The following is a 16,511-nucleotide window of genomic DNA, read 5'->3' on the forward strand; positions in this document are numbered from 1 at the left end:
AAATATCTACCATAACCATCTCTTACTGGAAAATGCAATTTCCCTACATACCAGATACAATATTTTATTCCAAAGACATAAATTGTAATTTTTACAGGAAGATATGGTCAAGGCAACTAACATAGCTGGATTTAAAAGAGATTTGGACAAGTTCTTGAAGGAAAGGTCAATAAAATAGCATTAGCCAGATAGACTAGAGAAAGATCATACTATCCCTGAGAGTAACAAGAAATAGATCTACTTTTGGGAATCTGCCGGGTTCTTGAGATCAGGACTGGCCACTGTCAGAGACAGAATGCTGGGCTCGATGGACCTTGGTCTGACCCAGCATGGCATTTCTTATAATCCTTACCTTGAAAATGGTTTGCTTTTCTTGCTGGATCCAAGTATAGTTGGTCCCAGTTTTGCATTTTCACGTAACCAGTTGGCAGGTGGAAGCTTCAAATCTGTCTTTTCTTGAAGACGGGAAAATGCTGCTGGAGGTGGAGCAGAAGAGTATTTTACCACCGCACTACTCTTCACTTCACTGCCTCTAAAAAACAAGGATTCCTAGATTGCACAACAGAAATAAAATGAATTAGCCTGAATGCATTTGTTTCTGTAAATTCTAAAAGCCCTATGTACCAATTGTATAGTAATACTGTTTCTTACAGCAGTTCAAGTTTCTCTGTGCTAACCAGCTCAAAATGAAAGGACCAGTTAGCATGAGGTTCTTTCCCACCCCCATGTCTCAAATACAGGCCCTCCATGGTCCTCCCCAACCACAACACACTGGAACCTCTGCAACCCATCCCTGCAGCACTTCCAGGCCTCTTCTGACGACACCTCTCCACTCTCCATACCAAACGTAACCCCCAGTATTCAACATCTTCACCAGCAGTGGCCAGATGGTTTTGCTCCTTGTGGCTGCAGCCCCCAAATCAAAATAGTGTCACTAATATTCTGTTTGGGTGCAGGCTGGGCGTCAACTGGGCCTCCAAGGTATTTCCCAGTCCAGAGGGAGGGGGAAATGACTTGGGCACAAAGGATGCTGGATGTGTTCACAGGGTGTGTCAGGACAGCTGTTGAGCATAAATCCCCAAAACTTTCAAGGAGCAGTCGACACAGGAGTTTTGCTGAAGGGGGTATTTATTTATTTATTTATTTATTTATTTTATATACCGACGTTCGATCGAGATATCACATCGGTTTCCAGATAACTCAAAGAATAGGGTAGTAACAGCCCTATTTTACATTATAACATTGTAATAAAAATAATAAATTGTAACATTGTAATAAATATAACAAATTATACAAATTATAACAGGAATAACAGGATTACGTTGAACATTTGATGTAGTATATAACATATGTACATAAATGACTTGTTGATGACTTGTTGATGAGGATATATTAAGGTTAGGTTGGCAGGGAGGGTTGAAGGGGGGAATGGGGGGGATAGGAGGGGGGAAGGTGGTGCAAGGGAGGGAAGATGGTGATGCGAGATGCTTGTGTAGGGGGGCGTGGTGTGTTGCAGTTGAATTTGGGTAGGTTACGTGTCAGGTGGGAATGCTTTTAGGAACAGCCATGTTTTGAGGTGTTTTTTGAAGATTTGCAATGAAGGTTCATTTCTGAGACAGGTGGGGAGGGAGTTCCATAAGGAGGGGCCCGCAATTGTTATGGCTCGTTTGCGGGTGACGTTGAGGTGTGCAGATTTGAGATTGGGTACGGCTAGGAGGCCAGTGTTGGTGGATCTGAGAGTTCTTTGAGTAGGGTAAGGTTGTATTCCGTTGTTTAGCCAGTTCATGTTGTTGTTGTTTATTTTTTTGTGCATGAGGGTGAGGGTTTTATACTGGATTCTTTGGGTAATGGGTAGCCAGTGGAGTTCTTTGAGAGTGGGTGTGATGTGTGAGGATTTTTTGTTGTTAGTGATGATTCTGGCGGCAGCGTTCTGTAGCACTTGGAGGGGTTTGATGTGAATTTCTGGTAGGCCAAGGAGGAGGGAGTTGCAGTAATCAAGTTTTGCGAAGATAATTGATTGAAGGACTGTTCGGAAATCGTGCTCTTGGAGAAGGGGTTTGAGTTTTTTTAGTGTCTAGAGTTTGAAGAATCCATCCTTGATTGTATTGGAGATGTGTCGTTTAAAGTTGAGATGGCTGTCGATTGTTACGCCTAGGTTTCTTGTGGACGGCGTGGGTGAGATTTGGGGCACTCCCGGGTTGGTTGAGCTTCCTGGGTGGTCGGAGGGGGTGCACTTGAGTGGAAGAGAGGGTCGGTCATCGTGGATGTGAATGATTTCTGTTTTGGCTTGGTTGAGGCATAGAGATAATTGAGATAGCAAGTGGGATAGATTTGAGCTGAGTTTGTTCCATTTTTCCATGGTTAGCTGGATGGACTTGTTTATGGGGAGTAATATTTGTATGTCGTCTGCATAGATGAAGTAGGTGAGGTTTGCCTCTGAAAGGTATTTGCATAGTGGGATGAGGTAAATGTTAAATAGGGTTGAGGATAGGGAAGAACCTTGAGGGACTCCATGAGTGAGGGGCACTTGAGAGGATTCAGATGAGTTTGTCTTGACGATGTAGGATCTGTTTGAGAGGTAGGAGTTGAACCATTTGATTGTGGTGTCTTGGAGACCAATTTCTTTAAGTCTAGTGAGGAGAGTTCTGTGATTGATGGTGTCAAAGGCGGCGGATATATCAAGAAGTATCAGGAGGAAAGATTTGCCTTTGTCGCGTCCTCTAAGGATGGTATCAGTGAGAGAGAGGAGGAGGGTTTCAGTGCTGAAGAATTTTCTGAAACCATGTTGTGCGGGCTGTAGAACATTATAGGTTTCAAGGTGTTCTGTGAGTTGATTGTTGACTGTTTTTTCGGGGGAAGGATGTGGGGAAGGAGTGGGGAAGTCCTGCTCAGAGTCTGGCCTTTCTGGAAATTGAAAATGCTGGGGAAGGCTTCCCAGAAGTATTGCAGATAAGAGTACTAGTTATAATATTTCCAGAAGCTGGCAACCTTGAACACTCCCAGGAACCCTACTCCCTGCCTACCCTTCCCCCCAGGATCCGCCCCCTCATGGAGTTGGGTGGTGTGATTGTGTGGCACCCACTCTCCCACTCACACCACACATTTTTGCTCCCTCTCCACTTCCCTCCCCTCTCATCTGTTTCCTCCACCTCCTTTACTCCCCCTCCCCCTTCCTCTCACCCTCCTATCCTCCTTACACCTTTCCTTCTACTCACATCCTCACCTCTCGTCAGCAAGGGCTGGGAACCGCACTGGAATTGCAGCCTTTGCCACATGGGTCACCCTTGTAATAGCTACTCACCCTGAACAAACACCCCCTTTAAATCCATCCCCAGCCACTTGTTTCTTTCTGCCAGAGACAGTTTTAATGCTATATCACTTCCCTCCCATGGTTACCGATACTTTCAGGTTCACCACTGGACTGAAAAACCTTACCACTTACTTTGTCAACAACAGCAGCTAGCCAAAAATGCTCCCCACCACTGCCTCCTGCAGAGATTCCCAAACTGTGAGTTAGGACCCCAAATGGGGTCACAAATGCCTCAAACAGCAGCACTCTATATTTAAAATTTCTATACCACCATATACTGAGGCCCAAGGCAGTTCACAACAGAGCAACATACATAATAAAACATACAACAGAAAGTAAAAAAAAAAAAAAAAAAGTAGCATAATAAAATCAGCAAGGTGTAATTTTGCTACAAAATAAACTGCAGTCTTATATGTCAATTAAAAGCAAGCTCTTCAGGTATCAGTAGCAGCATTAGTAGTGGAAGTCACCATGCACTCACATATCCTGCAGTGATCCCGTCCTTGCATGAGTTTCTGTGGTAACAGAAGCCCTGCATGAGGAGGGATCAGGGTGACCACAGAGAAGGATGAGCTGTGAAGTGTGTGAGAGGGAATGAGAAAACCAGCTGGGAGATGTGAGAGAAGGGTTGGAGGGAGGGAAGGGAAGAGGGATGACTGAGGGGGAAGGGGTGTGAGAGAGGGGATGACAGAGGATATATTTACATATTTTGTACACCGCTGTTCCATATATAGATCACAATGGTTTACAAAATGACATTCATAGTTATGACTCAACAAACAATGATTGGTTACTGAGGTAGTATTCCTATAGATGTACTCATATCTATCTTGCAAATTTTCTATTACATATTAATAACATCTCTCACTGGATTTGTTTTATTTTCATGTTTCGATTATCATCTTTTGTTTTTCTGGTTCTCTATTTTCAGGTGTATTAGGTTAATTCATACATGTTTTTGAATAGCCATGTTTTTAGTTCGCATTTAAATCTCTTTCTATCAGGTAAATTACATAACGTCTTAGGCATAGAATTCCATAGCTTTGAAACATAGAAACATAGAAACATAGAAATGACGGCAGAAGAAGACCAAACGGCCCATCCAGTCTGCCCAGCAAGCTTCACATTTTTTTCTCATACTTATCTGTTTCTCTTAGCTCTTTGGTTCTATTTCCCTTCCACCCCCACCATTAATGTAGAGAGCAGTGATGGAGCTGCAACCAAGTGAAATATCAAGCTTGATTAGTTAGGGGTAGTAACCGCCGCAATAAGCAAGCTACACCCATGTTTATTTGTTTTACCCAGACTGTGTTATTCAGCCCTTATTGGTTGTTTTTCTTCTCCCCTGCCGTTGAAGCAGGGAGCTATGCTGGATATGCGTGTAGTATCAGTTTTTCTTCTCCCCTGCCGTTGAAGTAGAGAGCTATGCTGGATATGCGTGAAGTATCAGTTTTTCTTCTCCCCTGCGGTTGAAGCAGGATATGCATTGAAAGTGAAGTATCAGGCTTATTTGGTTTGGGGTAGTAACCGCCGTAACAAGCCAGCTACTCCCCGCTTTGTGAGTGCGAATCCTTTTTTCTTCTCCCCTGCCGTTGAAGCAGAGAGCTATGCTGGATATGCGTGAAGTATCAGTTTTTCTTCTCCCCTGCCGTTGAAGCAGAGAGCTATGCGTGAAGTATCAGTTTTTCTTCTCCCCTGCCGTTGAAGCAGAGAGCTATGCTGGATATGTATTGAAAGTGAAGTATCAGGCTTATTTGGTTTGGGGTAGTAACCGCCGTAACAAGCCAGCTACTCCCCACTTTGTGAGTGCGAATCCTTTTTTCCACATTTCCTCTTGCTGTTGTAGCTTAGAGTGATGTTGGAGTCACAGTAACCATGTGTATGTTTATTGAATAAGGGTATTATCTCCAGGCAGTAGCCGTCATTCTGGTGAGCCACCCACTCTTTATTGACGGCCTCTTGATTTTATGGATCCACAGTGTTTATCCCACGCCCCTTTGAAGTCCTTCACAGTTCTGGTCTTCACCACTTCCTTCGGAAGGGCATTCCAGGCATCCACCACCCTCTCCGTGAAGAAATACTTCCTGACATTGGTTCTGAATCTTCCTCCCTGGAGCTTCAAATCGTGACCCCTGGTTCTGCTGATTTTTTTCCTATGGAAAAGGTTTGTCGTTGTCATTGGATCATTAAAACCTTTCAAGTATCTGAAAATCTGTATCATATCACCTCTGCTCCTCCTTTCCTCCAGGGTGTACATATTTAGATTCTTCAATCTCTCCTCATAAGTCATTTGATGAAGACCTTCCACCTTTTTGGTCACCCTTCTCTGGACCGCCTCCATCTTGTCTCTGTCTCTTCGGAGATACGGTCTCCAGAACTGAACACAATACTCCAGGTGAGGTCTCACCAAGGACCTGTACAAGGGGATAATCACTTCCCTTTTCTTACTCGATATTCCTCTCTCTATGCAGCCCAGCATTCTTCTGGCTTTAGCTATCGCCTTGTCACATTGTTTCGCCGACTTCAGATCATTAGACACCATCACCCCAAGGTCTCTCTCCTGCTCCGTGCACATCAGCCTTTCTCCCCCCATCGAATACAGTTCATTCGGATTTCCACTCCCCATATGCATGACTTTGCACTTCTTGGCATTGAATGTCAGCTGCCATGTCTTCGACCACTCTTCCATCTTCCTTAAATCCCGTCTCATTCTCTCCACTCCTTCCGGCGTGTCCACTCTGTTGCAGATCTTAGTGTCATCCGCAAAAAGACATACCTTACCTTCTATCCCTTCCGCAATGTCGCTCACAAAGATATTGAAAAGGACCGGTCCCAACACCGATCCCTGCGGTACACCGCTTAAAACCGCTCTCTCTTCAGAGAGAGTTCCATTTACCATCACACATTGTCTTCTGTCCGTCAACCAGTTTGCAATCCAGGCCACCACCTCGGCACTCACTCCTAAGCTTCTCATTTTATTCACCAGTCTCCTGTGCGGGACAGTGTCAAAAGCTTTGCTGAAATCCAAGTAGATGACATCGAGTGCTCTTCCTCGATCCAATTCCTTGGTTACCCAGTCAAAAAAGTCAATCAGATTTGTCTGACAGGATCTTCCAATGGTGAATCCATGCTGCCTCTGGTCCAGCAATTCTCCCGACTGTAGATAGTTCACTATTCTCTCTTTCAACAGTGACTCCATTACTTTTCCCACCACCGAAGTGAGGCTAACCGGTCTGTAGTTACCAGCCTCTTCTCTGTTCCCACTCTTGTGAAGCGGGACCACCACCGCTCTCCTCCAATCATTCGGCACCACTCCCGTTTCTAGGGATCTATTGAATAGGTCACACAGCGGACCCGCCAGCACATCTCTGAGCTCCCTCAGTATTCTGGGATGAATTTCATCAGGCCCCATGGCTTTGTCCACTTTCAGTTTCACCAGCTCTTCCCATACATTTTCTATTGTAAATGGAGTTACATCTACTCCATTCCCCTCCAGTTTCTTGTTAACTAGTGTCGGTCCTTCTCCAGGGTCCTCTTTAGTGAACACAGAACTGAAGTATTCATTTAATATTTCTGCCATTTCTTCGTCTCTCTCCACGCATTGATCCTTTCCACCTTTCAATTTCACTATACCATTTTGAACTTTTCTCTTTTCACTGATATATCTGAAAAATGTTTTGTTACCACTCTTTACCTCTTTGGCAATCCTCTCTTCCGCTTGACTTTTTGCCATCTTGATTAATTTCTTCTTCGTCTCCCTCAGTTCTACCAGATATTCTTCTTTGTGTTCCTCCTTTTGGGATCTTTTATATTTCTTGAATGCTGTTCTTTTAGCCTTTATTTTGTCAGCCACCTCCTTTGAGAACCAGATAGGTTTCATTTTTCTTTTGCTTTTCTTTACTTTTCTAACATATAGATTAGTTGCCTTGGTGATTGCTCCTTTTAGATTGGTCCACTGTTGATCCACATCTCTCTCGTTTTCCCAGCCTTTTAGTTCTTCCTCCAGGTACTTCCCCATTTCATCAAAGTCTGTGTTTTTGAACATCAAAACTTGGGTTTTTGTGCTTCTTTTTCGTGTCCTTTTTGTGATATTAAACCATACCGTTTGATGATCACTGGTGCTGAGGTGGGCACCCACCTGGACGTCTGAGACATTATCTCCATTAGTGAGCACTAAGTCGAGTATAGCTCCTTCTCTCGTGGGTTCCATTACCATTTGTTTGAATAAAGCTACTTGCAGGGCATCTACTATTTCTCTACTATTTTTAGATTCTGCAGATGGGATTCTCCAGTCTACATCTGGCATATTAAAGTCTCCAACGATCACCACTTCTCCTTTCTTTGCTATCCTGTGGATGTCTTCAATCAGATCTCTGTCCAGCTCTTCCTTTTGGTTTGGAGGCCTGTAAACCACTCCAATAAAAATGGATGCCCCATCTTTTTTTAAGTCTGCCCATAGTGCTTCTTCTTTGCCCCATCTTCCTTGCAGCTCAGATGCTTGGATATTGTTTCTGACATATAGAGCCACTCCTCCCCCTTTCCTATCCTCTCTGTCCTTCCTTAACAAGTTATAGCCTGGTATTGCCGTATCCCAGTCATGATATTCCGTAAACCATGTTTCCGTGACAGCAACAATGTCCAAGTCCGCCTCCACCATTAGGGCTTGCAGCTCTGGGATTTTATTACCCAAACTACGAGCATTTGTGCTCATAGCTTTCCAGCTTTCTTTGCTCAGGTTACTGCTGTTCCTGGACTCCTTTTGTGACCTATTTAGTTGAGGTTTGTTATTCACTTTTCTCTTTGCATTTGTGCAAGGGAAGATATTAATGCCTCTGATGACAGAATCATCCATCACTGTGAGCTTTTTCGTTTGGTTTCTGATTCGGAATTTCTGTATGCATTGGGTTTTTTCTCTCTTTTCCGATAACATTTCAATCTTTTTCTCAAGGACTTCTTCAGAATTTAATACAGAGAAGGCATTTTGTACTTGTTGCACTTGATACAGTGTGTGTCTACGGAACACAGGTCTTATTCTACCAGAACCCACTGAAATACTTTTAAAGTTCCTTAATGGCCTGTGTGAGTGGTGGGATAGAGTTGTGGGTTGCACAGCTTTCAATAATGGGTGTCTGTGGGTTACAGGTCTTATCCTACCTGAGCCCACGGTAAATCTCTTTTTTCTTGAGTTTTGGTTATTCAGTGGTAAGTGGAAATTATTTCCTGAATAATGTACCGTGGCTGAGACTCTCTTTATTGAAGCTAATTCAGCTTTAAAGTCATCCAGCTCCTTTTCCAAGGTAGAGAGTTTTGAACAAAAGGGGCAAGCCTTAAGTTTCCATATGATTACCCTCAATATAAAGGCTCCACAGCAGTTGCATTGAATAGTACTCATTTAGGTAAGTTATTTGATTGGTGCACCTAAGGAATAATCAATTTACTAATTTATCTGGTTGCCTATTATGAAGTTAGGATGACTACATTAGAAATACAAACCTAGGGGTGGGTGGGCAGAGGGGTAGGGTGGGAGGGAGTTAAACAGTTTATACCTAGGTCAAGCTGGGTAGGGCAAGACACTTTCTGAAAGTTTACTTGTCCTTTAGCTAGTAAAAGGATCCCACAGCACTTATATCCCAATTTGGAACAGATTATATAACAGTTATACAATTAGAGGGATACTGGGAATTTTTTTCTTTTTTTTTGGGCTTTTTTGAATCTTAATCTTTGGGGCCGCTAGAGAACACACTATCTCTTATTTGTGTCAAATGTGTGCTATTCATTGACAGAACTGTCAATAATCCTTTATTTTGGGATCTTAATGTTCGCTGAGGTGTGTAAGGTTGTAGTGTCACTCCTAACAAGCTGGAGTTATTGTAATGAATGATGTTGAAAATGATTGTTACTACTTTATAATGAATTCTGGATTGTACTAGTAACCAATACAGTGAGATCAGCGAGGGTGTAGTGTGGTCATATTTCTTGGATCCTAGCAGGAGTCTTGCTGAGGCATTTTGTAATAATTGCAATAGTTTTAATTGACATGCTGGAAGACCTAGTAGTAAGGAGTTGCAGTAGTCTAGATTTGAGAATATTAGAGTTTGCAATACAGTACAGACGTCTGCCATTGTTAATATTGGTTTCAACCGGTGTAGTATATGCAGCTTGGTGTAACCAGTTTGATGAGTTTACTGATGTGCATTTTCATTGTTAGAGTCTCATCTAGCTGTATTCCTAAGTCTCGTACTTAGTCTGAGGATTTATTTGAAAATTGCCTAAGTCCAGGACAGATGGTTTAACTATCATCGTGCTTTTACTTAGCCAGATGATTTCGGTCTTTTTGGGATTTAATGTGAGTTTAAGTTGCAAGAATTCTTGCTGCATTCTTTCATATAGTTAGAAAGTATCAAGGTTGTATTTTCATATGTTTTGGAGAGTGGTATTTAAAACTGTAAGTCATCAGCATACAAGAAGAAAGATATTCCTAGATTCTTTAGACGTTCACATAGCGGGAGCATATACCATATTTTTCGCTCCATAAGACGCACCTAGGATTCATAGGGGGAAAATTTATAAAAAAAAAAAAAAAATTGTGCAAAACCCGCTCTGCCCCCTAGCATCTGTGCGTCTTATGGAGCAAATTAGGGGAGTGCATAACATTTTCTTTTCTCCCCATTTTGTTTTTGGGTCTGGGGAGGGCCATTTAGGTCCACTCCCAGATCAGAAAACTTTTATCTTTCTCTGGGAACCCCCCCCCCCAAAAAAAAAAACCCCCATCCCAACCCTTTAAATTAATTAACACCCCCCAAGACCTGCCAACTTAATTTACTATCTCCCCCCACCCCCCAAGACCTGCCAAACGTCCCTGGTGGTCCAGCGGGGGTCCAGGAGCAGTCCGGGAGCGATCTCCTGGGCTTGGGCTGTCGGCTGCCAGTAATCAAAATGGCGCCGACGGCTCCATAAGACGCACATACATTTCCCCCCCCCCCCCCCCCCACTTTTGGGGGAAAAAAGTGCGTATTATGGAGCGAAAAATACGGTAAATATTGAAAAGTGTTGCTGAGGGAGCTGAGCCTTGAGGGATTCCTGTATCACACTGGAAGGTGATTGATATATGATGGCCTAATTTGACTTCAAATGTTCTGTTAGATAGAAATGAATGGAACCATCTAAGAACCATGTCATCGATCCCAATGTTTCTCATCTGATGGCATAGCAGATTATGGTCCACTGTGTCAAAGGCTGCTGTTAAGTCAATTAGTACAAGGCAGTAAGATCTAATGTAATGTAATGTAACTCTATGACCTCTTGTACGTTGTAATGTAACTCTACGACCACTTTGCACTTGTTAATGTTACGTTTCCTTTTCACACCCCCTTGTTTTTATGTAAACCAGCATGATGTGATTTTTAATCACAAATGCCGGTATAGAAAAACTCTAAATAAATAAATAAATAAATAAATAAATAAATAAGATCTGTGTGCATCTAGCCTTCTTACGACAGAGTTCATTAGTGAAAGGAGTAATCTGTCAGTTGAGTGCTGTTTCCTGATCCGAATTGATTTGGGAAGAGAATATTATGATCTTCCAACTAATTATCAAGTTGGGATAACACTGCTTTCTCAAGAACTTTTGCTAGAAATGGTAGGCTGGATATTGGATGGTGGTTGTCCCAATCATCCATTCTACCAGAATTGCCTTTTTTATGATCAGTATCACTGCTTGTTTTAGTCCACTTAGGACAGTTCCTTCTGAGAGAGATAGGTTAATTAATGCTGTGATTGCCTGAGTGATAACCTCATGTATTTGTTTTAGGGAGCTGGCTGGAATTAGGTCACATGGGTGAGTGGCAGGTTTAATTTTAGTAATGATTTGACTAATTTCCAGCTTCAATACTCTGTCAAACGCAGACCACTAAATTATACCACTCGGTTCTTCAGGTGTTTTTACTGTGGTACTGACATAATAATATTTTTTAACTTTATTGGTTAGTGTTCGGTATTTTGTAAAGAAGGATTTGTATTTTCCTAGGGATTCAGCAGATGGACATTTCTACCATTGTTTCTCTAATTTTCTGAGGTTATTTTTAGTGCTTCTTAATTCTTCATTGTACCAGGGCTTATAAAATTTAGTGTTATTCCTATCACACAGGCCGATACAGGCAGATACAGACTGTTAACCGGCATACAGGCTGTTAACCGGCATTTGGACGCATGTTTTCGACGTGCGTCCAACCGCCCCAAGACTAATAGCGCCAGCAACATGCAAATGCATGTTGATGGCCCTATTAGTCATTCCCGCGTGATACAGTAAGTAAAATGTGCAGCCAAGCCGCACATTTTACTTTAAGAAATTAGCGCCTACCCAAAGGTAGGCGTTAATTTGTGCCGGTGCCAGGGAAGTGCACAGAAAAGCAGTAAAAACTGCTTTTCTGTGCACCCTCCAACTTAATATCATAGCGATATTAAGTCGGAGGCCCCAAACGTTAAAGTTAAAAATTTAAAAAAAAATAATTTTTTAATGGGCCTGCGGGTTGAAAACCGGACACTCAATTTTGCCGGCGTCCGGTTTCCGAACCCGTGGCTGTCGGCGGGTTTGAGAACAGACACCGGCAAAATTGAGCGTCGGCTGTCAGACTCGCTGACAGCCACCTCTTTTTACCGCAGGCCTAATTTAAATAAATTAACTTACTGAATCACGCGCACAGGAGAGTGGCCTGTGCGCTCACCCGCTCTCCCGCGTGGTTTACTGTATCGGCCCGTTTGTTAGTAGTTTTTGTCTGGATAGGACTACGTTTTTCCCGCTATGTCATTAATTATCTTATCCCAGGAATCAAATGCTGATGTTGGGTTGGTTTGATTTGATTTAGCTCATGGAGCTTGTTTTCTACTGCTTCAGTGAGTACTTCCATCGCTATCTTTTTCCAGAAGGTAAAAATATGTTTATTCTCTATTCTATTATGGTTTTGGTTGGTCAAGGTTATTTTTGCTTTTATTAACTGGATCAGTTGGGATTTACAAGAAGAGCTTGAAGGTGTGAGAGGATCAGCTGGAGAGATGTGAAAAGAGCTGGAAAGAGAGAAAGAGGGGGTGAGAGGACCTGGGGGCTATAAATGGAGATCAGCTAGAGGGGCAGAAGTTGAGAGGGTGGGTCCACTGGAGGGAAGGAAGGTCATGAAAGGAAGTCCTTGTATGTGCTATTACCACCAAACGTACTAATCATTTATTCTCTAACCCACTCACTTCACTCTCATTCATTCATTCTTTTATCTGCTCATTCACCCATCTAGGAGATGGGATAGGGGAGATAGGTAGAGGGGAGGGTATTACTGTTATACATATTATAAAGAGAATTTAACCTGGTGCTGTTTTGACAGGGCTATTGCCTATGCTTGATTGCAGCTATTATTGGAAAGTTTGATATGCAGAATAAAAATTGTCAAAAGAAAAAAAAAAAAAGAAAGCAGGTCCTCTGGAGGCTCAGAGAAAGGATCTATTGGAGAAGGTGGAGGCTAGAGTATGGGGAGGGTAAGAAGGAAATGTTTGTTGGGACTGCATTTCTACTAATTTGTTTTCATTGTTTTCGGGGTCAAATGAATTTTCTAGTGCCAAAATGGAGTCACAATGGCTGAAAATTTTGGGCCTCACCTACTGCCTCCGTTTCCAGCTGGCCTCTTCCGCGGCAGCAGCTTTCAGCAGTGCTGCAACTCCACCTCACATCTGCCACTGAAAGCATTGGCCACAGCATCACAGCAGATATCAAACCTGAGACTACCTCTTCTGCTTATCTCCTCGACCTTTGTCGGGCCTCTCCTTGACTTCTGTTGGCAGGCGTTGGGAACCCCATTCAGCACTACAGTATTCACCACTACACCACTTCCTCCAACACGTAGGCCAAAAAAATAAACTAAACTTTGCGCTGGGCTGATCTAGCCACAGGAAGGGCCACTGGTAGGCTCGATTCAGCCTGGAGGCCATAGTTTGGGGACTCCTGCTGTGGCTGTGCTCTATTTGGAACAGCATCCCCAGTCCTCAAGAGCTACAAACAGGTCTGGCTTTCAGGATATCCACAATAAAATTTATCTCATGCATTTTTAATGTAGATATCCTAAAAAACAGGCCTGTTTGTGGCTCTTGAGGACTAGAGTTGGCCATTCCTGACAGAATGGCTACAGACCAATGAACTATAGTTGAAGGCTTAACATTTTTCCATAAACTAAGCCAGTCTGATATTAGGCAGGATTATGTTTTTCTGTTTTAGTACATTAAGGTCACCTGGAGGGTTTTTTTTCCATGGGATGTGGGTTGTATAAATGTATATAAAAATGTTTAAATAAATATGTTGGAGATATATATATTTATACATATACATACACACACACATACACAAACTTGTTGTCATTCTTTGTTTACTGCTTTGAACGTTCTTATGCCTGAGAAAGACTAACACATCTTTTACTACAAAATGCAATGAGAAAGACCTCTCTTCTCTGTCCATAGTGAAATAGTCCAACTGCCACTGCCCGAAAAAAAAAATCGGGCAAAGAGCACCTCAAGTCACTTGAAAATGTGATATGCAGAACATTGCCCCTCCCCCCAATATTTAGAAGAAGGTAATCCAACAAGTACAGCAGGAATCCTTGCCACGGGTCAATGCCCTTGGAATGAGGTGCAAGCAGAATCCTATTTATTTATGATTGTTTAAAAGTATTCACCGACTGCAGCCCTCTAAACCCACCGACAAGCAGCACACGAGCAAAGCATGCGCTCGGGGCCAGCTAATCTGAAATCTGCAAACGGAACCGTGCCATCTCACTTTATCTTCGCTAAACATGCTCCCACATCATCCTTTCAAAAGTTGGTCGTTTCAGAACTACATCAATTCAGACAGACTGCAACACAACAAGATCCTTTGCACACAAGGTCAGGGTCACCATGGCAGCGTGTGAATAAAGAAGCAGTCGCTTGTAACAGCCTCTGCACCGGGGGGGGTGTATGGGCGCCTGCTGCAAGAGTTTGCCCTGTTGGAACGCCCCCACTCGGACAGGGCAAAGAGCAGCATGTGTCAGTGTCTGCGCTCCCGGGGGATCTGGACGGACTCTCTGCATCGGGGTTACCTGGCCAGTTTCGTCCACGTCCTCCCTGCCGCTACTGCTGCTGCTCGGGGGCCCCTGCTCCCCCAGGGCCTCCTGCCCTCCCGCCGCTAGTGCCTCGTCCCCCATCTTCGGCGGAGAAGGAGACGTCACGCCGCCGGGATCCCGTAAGGCACACGGAGCGGAACGACCGCCGGCCAACCGGCGGGAAACGCGCTCAGAAACTTCCAGGCGCCGACGAGCGCCTGAGAGCCGGCTCTCGCCCGCCCCCCACTACCAGCGAGTCCGGAGCGGCGGTGGCTGCAGCGGCCGTCGCTCGGAAGCCTACGGAGAGCACAGCGCCACCTTCAGGCCTGCCTTACCGCCTGCTCGTCATCTCTGCGCCGCACAGAACTGTAACCCATCCCCGTATGCGGCTTTCTACCCGGTGGGGCCATAAAAGAATTGTTAAGTCTCTTCGAGGCTGGAACCACTCCTGAACAGCTCTTAACAAACCGTCTCTTTTCCCCAGGGTCTGGAGGTAAAGGTTATCCTTTCAGGATCTAAAGTGGTAGGGGTGACTTTTTGTTGTCAGTTATCCCTGAGGGAGGGGTACTTTTCCTCACCCGAGTGCTGTATGTGCCCACTAAAAAAACACTGGAGACAATGGATTAGGGTCCAAAATCAAAGTCTTTGCTGTTACAAAAGTCAGATGCTATATAGCACAAACTCATTCCTCAGCATGATAGAATTTTCTCTCTTTTTACAGTTCTTTCCCTCTATCTGTGCAAGTACCTCTGTTACCAGGGCAAGGCAAGCATCCACCCTCCAGGGCTTGGCCAAGCAGCATTCCCAGGTGGGCAGGGTATCCTTTAGTTGGGCAGGAAAACCCCCTTCCAAAACTGGAAAATGGTAAAAGTACTGTCTCTGCACAGCCCCAGACACAGAGTTCTCCATGCCCTGAATCCAGGGTTTCACCAAGCTTCCTACAAACTAAAGCCCAAAATATCCCCAGATGCTGACCCTACCCACCAGGGAGTGGATAAGCAGGCAGATCCCCAACCTAACTCATAAACTACCAGCAGGGTTTGCTGGAGTCCTAAGAGCAGGCCCAAAAATCCAAATTAAGAAAATCTCCGAGACACCCCCTAAACCTCCAAAAATAACTCACACTCAGGCCGATACAGAAAAACCTGCGGGTGAGCCGGCGAGTGCCCGCTCTTCCGACGCGCGCCCAGGCCATTCTCCTGGGCGCGCGATTCACTAAACCGAGGCATGCAAATGAGGGCCCGCGGTAAAAGGAGGCGCTAGGGACACTAGCACGTCCCTAGCACCTCCTTTTTGACAGAAGCGGCAGCTGTCAGTGGGTTTGACAGTCGACGCTCAATTTTTCCGGTGTCGGTTCTTGAGCCCGTTTACAGCCACGGGTTTGGAAAACGGACGCCGGCAAAATTGAGCGTCATCTTCCAACCCGCGGGCTGATTTAACTTTTTTTTTTTTACTTTTGGGGCCTCCGACTTAATATCGCTATGATATTAAGTCGGAGGGTGTACAGAAAAGCATTTTTTTTCTGCTTTTCTGTACACTTCCCCGGTACGGTCCGAAATTAACACCTGTCTTTGGCAGGTGTTAATTTCTGAAAGTAAAATGTGCAGCTTGGCTGCACATTTTACTTTCTGGATTGCGTGGGAATGACTAATAGGCCCATCAACATGCATTTGCATGTTGCGGGCACTGTTAGTTTCAGGGGGGTTGGCCACATGTTTTTGACGCGCTATTACCCCTTACTGTATAAGGGGTAAAAATAGCGTGTCGAAAACGCGCGGCCAAATGCGAGCGGACAGTGCAGTCCACCGGAGCACACTTTACTGTATCGGCCCGACTGCTCTCAGAGGATATCCACTCCAGCACCCTCAAAGGGAGGGGCTGCATTTGAATGATAACTTCCCCCATTCATTATTCTTCATTGCACTAACTGAGAAAAGGAGTTACCCAGGGCTCACTGGTAATGGAACCAGAAGGTCCATTATAGAAAAAAAGGATTAAATACAAACAGAAGAAATAGATAAGGTGATCCTTTTTTATTGGACTAACTTTCTTGACTAGCTTTTGAGAGCTAATACTCTCTTCTTTAG

At 44.1% G+C, this 16,511-nt stretch overlaps 1 protein-coding gene across 4 annotated transcripts in view; it reads right to left on the bottom strand.

The window, feature by feature from the left end:
- Positions 1 to 14,686, bottom strand: part of EDRF1 (erythroid differentiation regulatory factor 1) — a 190,410-nt gene extending 175,724 nt beyond the window's left edge. For 3 of the 4 annotated variants that reach the window (XM_029610049.1, XM_029610048.1, XM_029610050.1), the window contains exons 1-2: positions 14,422 to 14,686; positions 353 to 549 (exon numbers count right to left, since the gene is read on the bottom strand). In XM_029610049.1, coding sequence (XP_029465909.1) covers positions 353 to 549; positions 14,422 to 14,526 — 302 coding nt within the window. In that variant the 5' untranslated portion in view covers positions 14,527 to 14,686. Of the gene's footprint in view, positions 1 to 352; positions 550 to 14,421 lie in introns of those variants that run through there. The other variant, XM_029610051.1, reaches the window with a different exon arrangement.
- Between the last annotated feature and the right edge of the window lie 1,825 nt (positions 14,687 to 16,511).

Source organism: Rhinatrema bivittatum, chromosome 7 (genome assembly GCF_901001135.1).
Source record: "Rhinatrema bivittatum chromosome 7, aRhiBiv1.1, whole genome shotgun sequence".
NCBI lineage: Eukaryota > Metazoa > Chordata > Amphibia > Gymnophiona > Rhinatrematidae > Rhinatrema > Rhinatrema bivittatum.